Source organism: Rattus norvegicus, chromosome 1, assembly GCF_036323735.1.
Source record: "Rattus norvegicus strain BN/NHsdMcwi chromosome 1, GRCr8, whole genome shotgun sequence".
In the NCBI taxonomy this organism is placed as follows: Eukaryota; Metazoa; Chordata; class Mammalia; order Rodentia; family Muridae; genus Rattus; species Rattus norvegicus.
In genome coordinates this window covers 256,507,323-256,520,122 of record NC_086019.1, presented here as the reverse complement: position 1 = coordinate 256,520,122, position 12,800 = coordinate 256,507,323, and the positions used below count along the sequence as shown (strand labels likewise).

The 12,800-nt window shown below is 48.4% G+C and overlaps 1 protein-coding gene across 2 annotated transcripts in view; it reads left to right on the top strand.

The window, feature by feature from the left end:
- The first annotated feature begins 1,265 nt into the window (after window positions 1-1,265).
- Window positions 1,266-12,800, top strand: part of Col17a1 (collagen type XVII alpha 1 chain) — a 46,210-nt gene continuing 34,675 nt past the window's right edge. For both annotated transcript variants that reach the window (NM_001415841.1, NM_001415840.1), the window contains exons 1-5: window positions 1,266-1,477; window positions 7,355-7,417; window positions 9,845-9,889; window positions 10,761-10,865; window positions 12,154-12,285. In NM_001415841.1, the coding sequence (NP_001402770.1) occupies window positions 7,366-7,417; window positions 9,845-9,889; window positions 10,761-10,865; window positions 12,154-12,285 (334 nt within the window). In that variant the 5' untranslated portion in view covers window positions 1,266-1,477; window positions 7,355-7,365. The remainder of the gene's footprint in view (window positions 1,478-7,354; window positions 7,418-9,844; window positions 9,890-10,760; window positions 10,866-12,153; window positions 12,286-12,800) is intronic.

The following is a 12,800-nucleotide window of genomic DNA, read 5'->3' as shown; positions in this document are numbered from 1 at the left end:
TAGAAGTTTAAGAACACTTTTCAGGTACCAAAGCCCTTCGTGACCCCTGAATCCTTGTGTGAAGAGAGAACCTCGACGTCCGGTCCTCGCCTGCCACCCCGCCCTTCTCTCTGTACACAGTCTGTATAGAGTCTATACACAATCTGACTTCATCCCTGCTCCTCCAACCAGTTATGACTGTCCCACCTCAGAGCCTTCTGGCAGCCTTGTTCTCTGTCCAGGCTCTATAATACTCTAGACCTTCCGCTCACCTCTGTCACCTCCGTCACAGAGCAATGTAAATGACACTTACTTAGCCCTGCTCAAGATTTTGTATACTTTCATGGTTCCTCGCTCACAGTCCCCAGAACTGCTTTTTCTCAAAGAGTTGCCCCATTCCTAAGTTTGTCACCGTACATATTGTTTTCTTGACAACCAAATTGTGACACAGACCCCCACCCAGGTCTTAGCCCCCAACGTCTCTTGAATGTATCTGTATTGGGATAAAAAGCCTTTAAATAAGTGATTGATTTTAAAACGGGGACATTAGGAAGGAGACCTGATCCAATCTGACTGATGGCCTTCCAAGAAGAAATGAGGGGCTGTTCGATCACTTGGTTTGGAGGACAAGATGGTCTCTACCCTTTCTCGAGCATCCTTCTCCAACATGGGTGACTGAATGCCCGTTGCTGACAATCTTCTTCCTTTTAGGTCACCCTCATAGATCAGGTCACCTCTTCAAAGGAGCAACAGTCACCCCACCAGCTACTCAACCTCTCGGGATTTACCTATGCATCGGTTCGCTGTTTGACCCTCGTGCGTGGGGTCTGGCTTGGCCAGGTTGGAAGAGAGAGGTCAAAGGCACAGGTAGGAGAACCAGATCTTGAACACACATTCTCCATGGTTCTTTCCAGAGCTCAGAGCTCAGGTATCTTGGCCACAGGTCCCTGTGAGCAGTGATGTTACTGGACACACGGGTGCTGGGATTCAGGAACCCTATGTTGCCAAGGGAGGGGATTTCTAGGAATTGCTAGGGTACGGTTATTTTTCAGCTGTGAGGGTAGGGAGGAGTTGTGAAGGGTATTTCCCGTGGGCCAGCCCTTCATTCCCCTTTTCCCTCGGGTCTATAAATGGTTAACCTACTTGAGCTGGCAGGGGAAATTTTCTGCCCGTCTATAAAGTTTGGTTCCCGAAGGCAGATTTTTTTTTTTTTAAATCCAGCAAGTGTCAGATAATTGGAAGGGTGGAGTGAGGCTGCAAACCACGGCGCACCTTTGTCAGGACTTGTTTTTGAAGCAAAGCGCTGAAGGAAACAGGAGGGAGAGAAGAAGCGAACATTTTTGAAAGATCACTCAGCTTTAACACACCTTGACTGGGTCTGGATAAAAAAAAAAAAAATAGTGCCACGGCAAACTTCTAGAAGAAAAGCATCTGAGGAAGAAAGAGAGAGAAGGTGTCTGCTTGAAGCTTTTTCCAGTTCCTCCAGACTCCAAGCCAGGTGAGTTGCAGGAACACTGAGCGCTCTCTCTCTCTCTCTCTCTCTCTCTCTCTCTCTCTCTCTCTCTCTTTCCTCTGAGATTTTGGGTTGAAGCTTGCTTTCGATTGTAAAATGTTTACTGGAGGAAAAAAGATGAAGTTCGTGCCTGGCATTCTGTCTGAACCCGTTAATTGGTCATACATGCATGTGTGCACGCTGCTTAGATTTGGTTGCTTTTTAAGGAATACCAAGAAAGATCCATGTGAGGAGGCAAAGAGAAGGTCAGTGGAGAGCCAGTGGGCTCTCCCGCAAGGACTTTCCTCCGCTCTTGTCAGTGTTGTAAAGTGGCTCGTAGTAAACTGCTCCCGCCTGCTGGCATTCTCACCCTCTCTCTCTTCCACTGGACAGTGGAATGGCTCAGCAGGGGAGCTGGAGTGCAGGTGAGTGGTGGCCTCCCAGGCACAGCCGTGGCTGTCCAGGCCTCTGCTGTGGAAGGGTCACATTAAGCACGGGGGATTAATAGACATGGCTCTTCACCCTGTTATACCTCCCCTAATTTAAGAAAAAGTGAAATCTTCGAATGGTATAACTTTCTAGAGTCAAACTGGAAGGGAGAGAGGGGAGAGAGAGAGAGAGAGAGAGAGAGAGAGAGAGAGAGAGAGAGAGAGAGAGAAGTGTTTCAATGCTTGCACTCCTGATGGCCAATTTGGTCTTTCCCTTTCACCCCCCCCCCCAAAAATGAGTTTAGACTTATCAGTTTAGGTCTAACTGGACCACAGTTGAACTAACTGGCACGTTATCCCTTCACTTTTGGAGCAAAGCAAGCCTTTGCCGTCTCACTTCTCCCTAGAAGCAGTTACTCCACAGTCTAAAGTTCGACGCTGTTCCAGGTGCTTTCTGGAAAACTGGGCCTGATCCTTCCCCCCTCTGTGTTCCTGGAGCTGAGGCACGGATCTGAGTGGAAACTAACCCAATACTTGTCCATCTGCTCCTGGATGCCCTCAGACAATTAGGGGTTCTACCTCGCTCTTAGACCTTGCAAAATACCACGCAAATCAGACCAGCGTGTACTGGGGTCAGAGTCAGTGAAAAGCCCACTTTAAATCTGCAGGGAAGCTCCTTTGATGGGGTGGGGGTATGATCAGGTTGCCAAACACAGATTGTAACCAATGGGAAGAGGTCTGTTAGCAGCGCTTGGCTTATTTGCCACCACCAATGGCAGCCACAGTGGCCAAAGAGCTGACATAATTACAAGTCAACGTCTTACCTGTGGTCATGAAACTCTAAGGTGACCAAATGTAGCAGGCGGCAAGCTTGCCTCTGGATGTTGAGGAGATTAAACCCACGATATGAGCACCAGGACTCTGATTTCCCTGGTCCTCAACCTGCTTGGCTCCTGGGTGCTGTCAGGTCAATGACCAAGGCATGAGTTTCTCATTCTCCAGCAATTTCAGTGTTACTTTATTTCAAAATTTACAGTTTATAGAGATTGGGGTAACAAAAAGCTAAAAAAAAAAAAGAAAGACTTATGATTTTTTAGCAGAATATAGGAGCCTTTATTCCTAAGACTAAAAGCTAGAAATTAAAAAATGTATCTTCATTATTCTCCCTGTCTCAAGAACGGGTGTTTGTGTGTCCTTAGAAGATAAGGTCAAGGCCGTGGGTTGCTGGCACTGACCGTGCTTGGTCCTTATCTATATGTCTCAGACCATAGCCCTGTCAGAGCTGTGGCAAGTGGATCTGACACCATTCGAAAAGAAACGTAAAGGAAAAACTACTAGTCGAAGTAGAAAACTGTCTCCAAATTTTGTCTTCAGACATAAGAAAGTCGAATGGGGGTCAGTTGGATACTTAAAAAAAAGAACATTAGCCGTGAAGTAAGTATGAAGCAGTTGTTAAGAACACAGGGTAGGCATGTTCTTACTCATGGGAAGCTAAGAAAGGTTGACTTCATACGAGGATTGAGAAGGGTGCGCGCTAGAGGCTGAGAAATGTAGGGGAGTGGGAAAGACAGAGGCTGCCTGACAGCTGACAAAACACACCTCGGGGAACTGGTTCTCCTGTTCCACAGCACAGGGCGCGGTGGAGTTGGGCGCGGTGGAGTTGGGTGCATGGAGTTGGGCGCCGTAGAGTCGCCGATGATTTGTTAAGTATTTCATAAACGACTGGAAGAAAGGTTTGTAGGTACCAAGACTCTGAGAAGGGTCTAAGGAATGGAAACATTTACCATGACGAGATCATTGCGTGTACCTGCACCTAATCATAACACCCACATTGCCTATGTCACTTGAAAATACCCCTGAGAGCCAGGTGTGGCCGCACGTGTCTTTGATCCCAGCGCTCAGGAGGTAGAAGCAGGTGGATCTCTATGAGTTCAAAGCCAGCATGGACGGCACAGCAAGCTCCAGCCAGCCAGGGCTACAAAATGAAACCCTGTCATAAGTAAATAAAAACAAACGAAGGTCAGGAAAACATTAGAGATGGAAATTGGTATAACTTTGGAATTAAGAACTTAAACGACCCACTCCTTCTTGTCAGGGATGAAGCAGCCCCAAAATTCTAGGAAGTTAAGAATTGTGTTGGTTGACAAAGCTTCCATTAAGTGGTACTTTGGGAATTCCAGAGAATGGACAAGGCTGCCAGGAACGGCAGGCTCGGGCACGAACCCGGCTGAACTCTCTTCTCCCTACAAGTTCTTGGAATGATTCAGACAGAATTCCTGTGAGGAAAAACCTCTGTCCTGGGGAACAAACCTACCCCAGGGTCCTGTCTGCAGCTGTCATCCTCCATGAAATCATTAACTCATAGCAAGTCTCTTCTTTGACTTAAAATAATCCTGCCATCTCCAACAGTCAGGCAGGACCCAGAAATGCACAGCTATAGCATAGCCAACGTTAGAAAGACAGAATGCTAAGAGGAATGTGCCCACTGGGGCAGGTTCTACCCACAGTGCACTTTCTCCTGAGGAACTCGGGCTAAGAAATGACTCAAAATCATGAAACCTAGGAAGCCACAAAGCACCTATTGCTTTGTGCCTTGTGGAAGCTGGGGAAACCCTGGCTTTTCGCTAAAGAAACTATAGAAACAGAATATTTGTCATTACAATTTGGGGAGTAGACGAAGGACCTAGGCATGCCAGTTATTGTCCTGGATACAGAAAATCCAGCAGAATCAGGCAGGGTTAGCTCTGGGAGACTGGACTTCTCCAAGCTCACACCCACCTGCCCTCATAGCTACCAGGAGAGTCAGCCAATCCCATCAGTATCATGGAAATATCAAAAAACGACACATGTATAGTTAAAAGACTCCAACACTAAAACAAACAGTAATCTCAGAGTAAATTTCCTATTGATTAAGTACCATCCAAGACAGCCAATGATCTCGCTAACCAGCACCCAAGTGTGCTGAACTGGTGTATCTCCTCAGTTGCCTCCTAGTTCGTGGCTCGTGGTCAGTTTGAAGAATAATGGTGGTGGTGGTGTTACAAATCCAACAGGGGACAGCAGCAGTCCTGACACTATTAATTCTTAAACTAAGGATCTCAAAGAGGACACCCATCCTCACACAGACTGGCATGCGCCGTTCTATAGTCTACCACCGCCAGTCTTCCGGCGTGGTCACCAGCCAGCTCTTGCCTTTAATGAGACTAGACTCCCTTATTAAGCTGTTTTATGGAGCTGTTCCTCTTAGCTCCGGGAAGCATACCTGTGAAGGCATCTCGGATTCAGCTAACATTTTTTTTTATATGATGGTGCATTCTTTGTCTGGAGCGAGGTTTAAGAGACACCAATGAACAGGGAGGTGGCACACTCAGCCAGGCCCTAAAGCTAACTCTTGCCAGTCTCAGCTTATTCCAAGTCTGCTCCCCAAGCTGCTTTCATTTTGTCACAGTCTCAGCAAGGAAGTCACCTCAGGCTACACTATGACTTGTATAGATGACTCTGAGACACTTTTGCCTTTGTGGGTCCCTTCCTTCATTACAAACAAAACAAAAAACCTCCCAAGAAAATATAATCCAGAACAGACTGTATTTATTTCCATTCTGAGCTTAAAAGAAATTAAAATAACTTTATGGCTCCTCCTCAATGTACAAACACATGTGCACACGTGCGTGCACATATGCACACACACACACACACACACACAGCACAAACAAATAAACAAACAAAAAACCATGTTGTGGGACTGGAAAGACAGCTCATCAGTTAAGGGCACTGGCTGCTCTCCCAGAAGGGCCCAGGTTTGATTCCCAGCACCCACATGGCATCTCACAACCGTCACTCCCGTCTCAGAGGATCCTCTTCTGGCTTCCACAGGCACCAGGCATGCATGCAGGGTACAGATATACAGGCAGACAAAATATCCACACACAAAATTTTAAGAAACAACAAAAACCATGTTGTAGGGCCCACTCACCGCTGTGCCAGAGCAGTAAGGGGACTGGAAGCCATAAAGCAAGTGAAGAGTGCAGGAGAGAGCTCAGGAAGGGGCAGAAATGGCTCCAGTTCTACAATGCGGACAGCAATGCACTAAAGAGCTGGGGAAGAGACCGGGAGCAGAAGGGGAGGACCACAGGGAAAAGTGGTGAGGGAGTCCTCCCACAAGCTGACACTGAGCACTCAGGCAAGAAGAGCTCAGTGGGGATCCTTCCTGTCCGTTCCTCTGTGTGGGCCTTCAGCCCATAGTCCACCACCACCACCCCTTGTCTTCCCCGCCTGTTCCACCTGTGCGTAGGAACACAGCAGCCCAGAGCCTTTTCCTTCCACAGTAGGGCAAGAGTACAGCTGTTGGTTTGCATTGTCCTGCTTGTGTCTGCTTGTCAATCTCTGGGACTAGTCTGTTATGAGGGGCACATTTCAGACTTTGCGAACCAGAATGATCTAGGCAAGTATACGTGTGCACTGTTCTCACACTCAAACCCTAGCGCAGTGTGGAAGTCATATATTCACAGAGGTCCACCTAGAACACGGGATGCTTAAGTGTGTGTGCATGCATGCATGTGCGTGTGTGTGCATGCGTGCATGTGCCTGTATGCGTGTGTGTGCCTGTGTGCGTGCATGCGTGTGTATGTGTGTGTGTGTGCTCCTGTGTGTGTGAGTGCATGTGCCTGTGTGCTCCTGTGTGTGTGTGCCTGTGTGTGCCTGTGTGAGCATGTGTGTGTGCCTGTGTGAGCATGTGTGTGTGTGTGTGTGTGTGTGTGTGTGGTGTGCATGTAGAAACCTAAAGCTGACAACAGGTGTCTTCCTCCACAACTCCCCACCATATTTATTAAGACCAGGTCCCTTGCTGAACCAGGAGCTTGTCAATTCTAGCTAATCTAATGAGCCATCTTGTCCTGGGGAGCTCCTGTCCTCTGCCCATGCTTCTCGAGTGCTGGAATTACAAGCAGCCACCATACCTGTCTGGGTTTTTTGAGGGTCCTGGGTGATCCATGTTTGTCTCACAAGGATTTAATCCACAGAGCCATCTCCAGGACTGGAACAGAGAACAGTGCAAGGCACACGAACATGCACTCGTCAAAACCCCCAGTGCCTCACAGCACACCCTCCAGTCGTTCATCACCCTGGGAGAGCATGGATGTTACAGTTAGACAAAGGGTGGGGTACCTGGGCTGTGGAAGCCTTTGGAGGCTCAGCAGAAGGCAAGCTGTCTCACTAGATTCTAAAAGGGGTAGAGTGTAGAAGGGAATCATTGGGCTTTGTCTGTTACAATCAATGGCCAGAGTGGAGGCTGATGTCTGTACAAGTCATGCACAATAGTTAGCCGTTGAAAGCTAGGAAACAGGTTTTTTATTAGCTTGACTCTGTGTGCGTGCGTGTGTGCATGTATGTGTGCATGTATGCATGTATGTCAGGTGTGGACTAGACTTGCTAAAAGCAGTGGCTTCTGTTCCTGCAGGTGGCTATGGGATGGATGTGACCAAGAAAAGCATGCGAGATGGCACTGAAGTCACTGAGAGAAGTAAGTGGCCGGACTTCTTTTACTCAGAACCATTTCAGCTTATCTGAAAACAGTGTCCCTCTAAGTCCCCCACCACCGCTGTGTCTCTGCGCAGCGTCACAGACGCCACACCCTTTCCCAGGAGCGCTCCACTCAGTCTTTACTTTCATACATTTGATTATAATCAAATGAGTTCTGTGTCTTGTTCCGGGATGAAAATTGCCATTTCTGGGCCCAGGGGTGTGGCTCGATGGAGGACCACCTGCCTAGCACACACCTGCCTCAGATCAGGGCGCTCTCCTCAGTACCACAGAAAATGAAAGAGAAATAAAAACAGGAGAGGAGGAAGGGGTTGCGGGAGGAAGGAAGTAGAGATGAGAGGAGAAAGAGAAAAGGATATTTTTTTCCTGAGTAGGGTTACAAAGAGCAGAGTTTTAATGCATGCCTAATCTTCCGTGGTTTAGTGACTGCCCAATTCTCTGGTTTATTTAGCTCTTTCTCTACCTAGGCATATAGGACAACAGAAATCTAAAAGTATAATATCCTATGCCTTTTAATATGGGGCTGACACAAGTCTGGTCTCACCATCCAAATGTACACTGAAACCGGAAAACAGACACTTACTGTGTGGAACTGTCCAGATGATAAATTGAGGGGTATTTAAACTGTCTCTCAAGCAACTCTAAATTAGGAAACTTTTTTCACTTATTGTGTGACTTCCATTTATGTCCAACCACAACAAAAACAACAACAACAGCAGCAAATTCTAGCTCCAAAGACTTGGAAAATAAGTTATTTTTATGTGTCAAAAAATCCCAGAGGCCTATACAATGAGAGGTTACTGGGAGCTCAAAGGCCATTACTCAAATGAAGCCGCCGTCTTCCTGTGAGTGAAGAACTATCCCCCTCTATGTCTTCACTGCCGTTTCCACTGCGTTCAAAATCCCGCGTTTCCAGAAGGAAGGGAGAACTGACTGGGAGCATGTCATGTGGAGGACAGAGACAGATGGACGGTGTGACTGGAGCAGGCGCCAACCGCTGGCTTCACGCAGCACACAGTGGCCTGAACCATCTCCTTCCGGCCCTCCTCCCACACTGCTGGCTAAATGTGAGATCCAGGCCCCGAGCGGTAGAAGGAAAGAACTGACTCTTACAAATAGTTCTCTGATTTGCCCATGGGTGCTGTGACACATTCGTGCCCACACACACAGTGACCACAGCCAGATGAGGCCCCAACTATGAGAGAGTACTGATGGTCCTGGTATGGCTTTGGGAATCCACCCCAACCTCATGTTACTTCGGGGGAATGGGGTCCTGCCTCTGAAGGGATTCCCTCGGATCCCCTAAGCTGTTAGCACCTCTGCCTGACACCAGAGGAACTCCAGCAACATAAGGAGACACTCCTGAAAGTCAGCCCCTGGGATACAGGCCTGGCTAATTTCACTGACCTCAAAAGTGATCTACTCAGGCTGCCCTTCCTGTCCACACTGGTGAATGCCCTTGAGGGTTGCAGAAATGAACCATGGCAGCCTAGAGACACCCTCCACTTCATCAGGACGTCCAGAGTGAGACCAGCCAGGTCTTGGCTCCAGCTGGCCTACCAATCTTTGGGAAGGAACAGAGCTGAGATAGTCTTTGGGGATATGAGAAAAGGGAAGCTGGCCCTCTTTCAAACTCAAAGCTAGTCCTGGACTGACAGGATCAGTGGGAGGCCTTGATGCCAAGACAACTCATTCTTCCAGTCGGTGGATGACGTCCTTTGGCACCAAAAAGAAATGTTATATTCTGCGTTCATGGAGCCTCATTGTTGTTGCTGTTCATATTTTCAGATTCCTTGTCATAAGACACAGCTACCCAAAACCTTAATTGAGCCGAATTCTTTCAACCTGTGGCAGACTGCAGGTCCTGCCAAAACCCAGCAGTGCCAATGTCCCACATTTCAAATGTTATCCCCTTTCCCCGTCCATAGACCCCCTATCCCATCCTCTCTCTCCCTGCTTCTATGAGGGTGTTCCTCCACCCACCCACCCACCCCTTCCTGCCTCCCTACCCTGACATTCCCCTGCACTGGGGGGTCCAGCCTTGGCAGGTCCAAGGGCCTCTCCTCCCATTGGTGCCCAAGAAGGCCATCCTCTGCTACCTATGCAGCTGGAGCCATGGGTCTGTCCATGTGTCCTCTTTGGTTGGTGGTTTAGTCCCTGGGAGCTCTGGTTGGTTGGTATTGTTGTTCTTATGGGGTTGCAAATCCCTTACTCCTCCATTGGGGACCCTGTTCTCAGTCCAGTGGTTGGCTGCAAGCATCTGCCTCTGTATTTGTCATGCTCTGGCAGAGCCTCCCTGGATCCAGCCCATATACAGCCACCAAACCCAGACAATGTTGCTGATGCCAAGAAGTGCATGCTGACAGGAGCCTGCTACAGTGTCTCCTCTTTCCTTTGTCTTTTACAGTTGTCACGGAAACAGTAACCACAAGACTCACATCCTTACCACCAAGTAAGTGGCTCGGAGCTAGCGGGTCCCGTGTGAATCTGTGTGTAATCTGTGGCCTTGGTCATGAGAGTTTACTTTCCCGCTGAGAAAATCTAAACCCTCTGGAATATGCTCTTTTGCAATACTGATGTTAACAGACAAGGGCTACCAGCTCGCGCTGCGTGGTTCACGGTTGGAGACGCGGTAGCAACTGTTTGCCAGTGTAGTTTAAGGTCAATCCCATCACTCTCTGTAACATATTCACAGCCACGCCCCATTCTTCTCTGCTCTCCCTGGCCCCTAAGAACTACGTCTGCTGTCTGTCTTTATGGATTTGCTATTCGGCACAGTAAAATACTGGAAATCCTAAGCCTCCGTGAGCACTCCACTTTGGCTCAGCACTTCCTAAGTATTGGTGGATTCTAACAGCAGAGATTTAGGCCCGACACTACCCCTGGGCCCTGATGGAACCCGGAAGAGGGAGGACCCACCCATCTGTGGCCAGAGCAGGGTAGTAGAAGCCAAGAGGAGCCCAGAGCCACTTCTTGTCCTTCCAGCTCTTCTAGTGGCTGCTGTGTCTAGGTCCCTGTTGCGCACTTGCAAGAGGCAAGAACAGACTTCCTCTGAGATAAAGGAGCTTGGCATCTCTCTGCTGCCTAGGCTAATTTTCCTACCGAATAACTTTCTGGGCTGAAACCAGAAAGTTCCCATTCCCACAGAGCAGGACATTCCCTCCAGACATCTGTACTGAAAGTAAATAGGGGGAAAGAAAGGTCAGCTTGGAATTTGGAGGGTGGTAAAAGAGAGAGCCCAGCCAGCAGGATGCTGGTGAGAAGGAGGGAAGGCTCCTTCCTGTGACCGGGCTCCACCTTGAAGCTGTCACGTGCTCTTGCAGAAGGGAGCACCAGCAATGGATACACTAAGACAGGCTCTCTGGGTGGAGGAAGCCGGCTAGAGAAACAAAGTTTGACCCATGGAAGCAGCGGCTACATCAACTCAAGTAGGTGCCTGCGTGTCTGAGGGGCAGGGTGGTAGACAGAGGTGAGGAACGGTGAAAACCCACCCACCATCTGCAGTCAGCTTGTGAGCAGGACCTTTACCCTGTCTGCCACGACTCGTTCCACACAAATGAGTTACCCAAAGGACAAGGGAAGGTGAGACTCACACTCAAATCACCAGCATTAGACACCTACATGAAAATGGGTGAGGTTTTCACTAAATGTCCAGGACAGGTAACACCCAGGACACAGAGTCCCTCTACTTAAGCCACAGCTTTTAGGAAAGGCTGTGCATGGTTAAGGTTTGCAATCAGATTACCAGCAATACACGAAGGGTGAAGGCTGAGTTGCTCTGCAGAAAGACTCCAGTGACATGTTGTCCTGTGCTAGTGACATGTCGTCCTGTGCTACTACTGCTTTCTGCTGGGTGAGCACCCAACGTGAGCCTATTGTTCCCGAGAGGCAATTCTTCATGTGAAAGCAAAAGAAAACAGAAGTGTGACAAAAACATGCACACACATGCACACACACACACACACATACACATACACACACACACATACACACACATACACACACATACACATACACACATACATACACACATACACACATACATACACATACATACATACACACATACATACACACATAGACACACATAGACACACACATACACACACATACACATACACACACATACATACACACATACAAACACATACATACACACATACACACATACACACACATACATACACACATACATACACACATACACACACATACACACACATAGACACACATACACACACACATACACACACATACATACACACACACACACACACACACACACACACACACACACACACACACACACACTCCAGCAGCAGCAGCAGTTCTGGAAGTCACTAAGATATGGGAGAGAAAATAAGAAGGCAAATGGAACATTCAGAAGGGCCCGTCCAACGGGTTAACATCCAATCCCTCTGAGCAGGGGTCAGTGGTCCAGCATCAGGTCAACTCTAGGGTATCCTTACCACTTCCATGCACCCTGTGTGTGTGAAGACATCCTACCTCTCAGTGTCTGCCCCAAAAGTCTGTAACAGCCATCCTGCCTTCTATTCCTTTCACAGTGTCCCTCCCCTGGAGTCCCCTACCCCTCTCCCAGGGCCCTCCCTTAGCATCCAGGGGGTCATTTGGCTAACACCACTGTGTTTCCATGTCGTGGTACCATCTGGTGAGGCAGTGCCACGAGGGAGGCTATGCCCTCTTTCCCACTTGCAGGCGGAAGCCTCCGAGGCAACGCTTCCACCTCCAGTTACAGGAGAGCTCACTCACCTGCCTCGACCCTGCCCAACTCTCCCGGCTCCACCTTTGAAAGGAAAACTCACATGAGCCGCCATGGAACTTACGAAGGTATCTGACCTCTTCCCAGTGTAACATCATTCGCCCTGTGCACGTTGGCTTCTTGGCTTCTCGTGTGTCTGCACCCCTCCCCATCTTGCATCCACACTATTGGAAGATTCATTCATTCATTCATTCATCCATTCATTCATTCTTTTATCTACCTATTCACTTCTCAACTGACATGTCATCAATAGAAGAACACAGAAAGAGCAGTAAGGCTGAGTGGACGGAGGTTTCTGTTTTCCACTAAGGAAACCAAAGCCGACTATGGAGGTGGTGCTACTTAAGCCTGGGCCTCCTAGTCACAGTCACAAAGGACAGGACAGTTCAGGATGGGGAAGCCTTGGCATACAGGACAGCCCAGAGCTAAAACGGGACTGGGAGGCCCAGATTCTGTGCTAGGTTTAGACTTTAGTCTCCACTTAAGAAGATACAGAGCATTTTGAACCAAGCAGTGGATCATATTTGAGCCCCAGAAAGCTTGTCACTGTGGATAGGTGACAAATTAAAAGGAAATCTTCAAT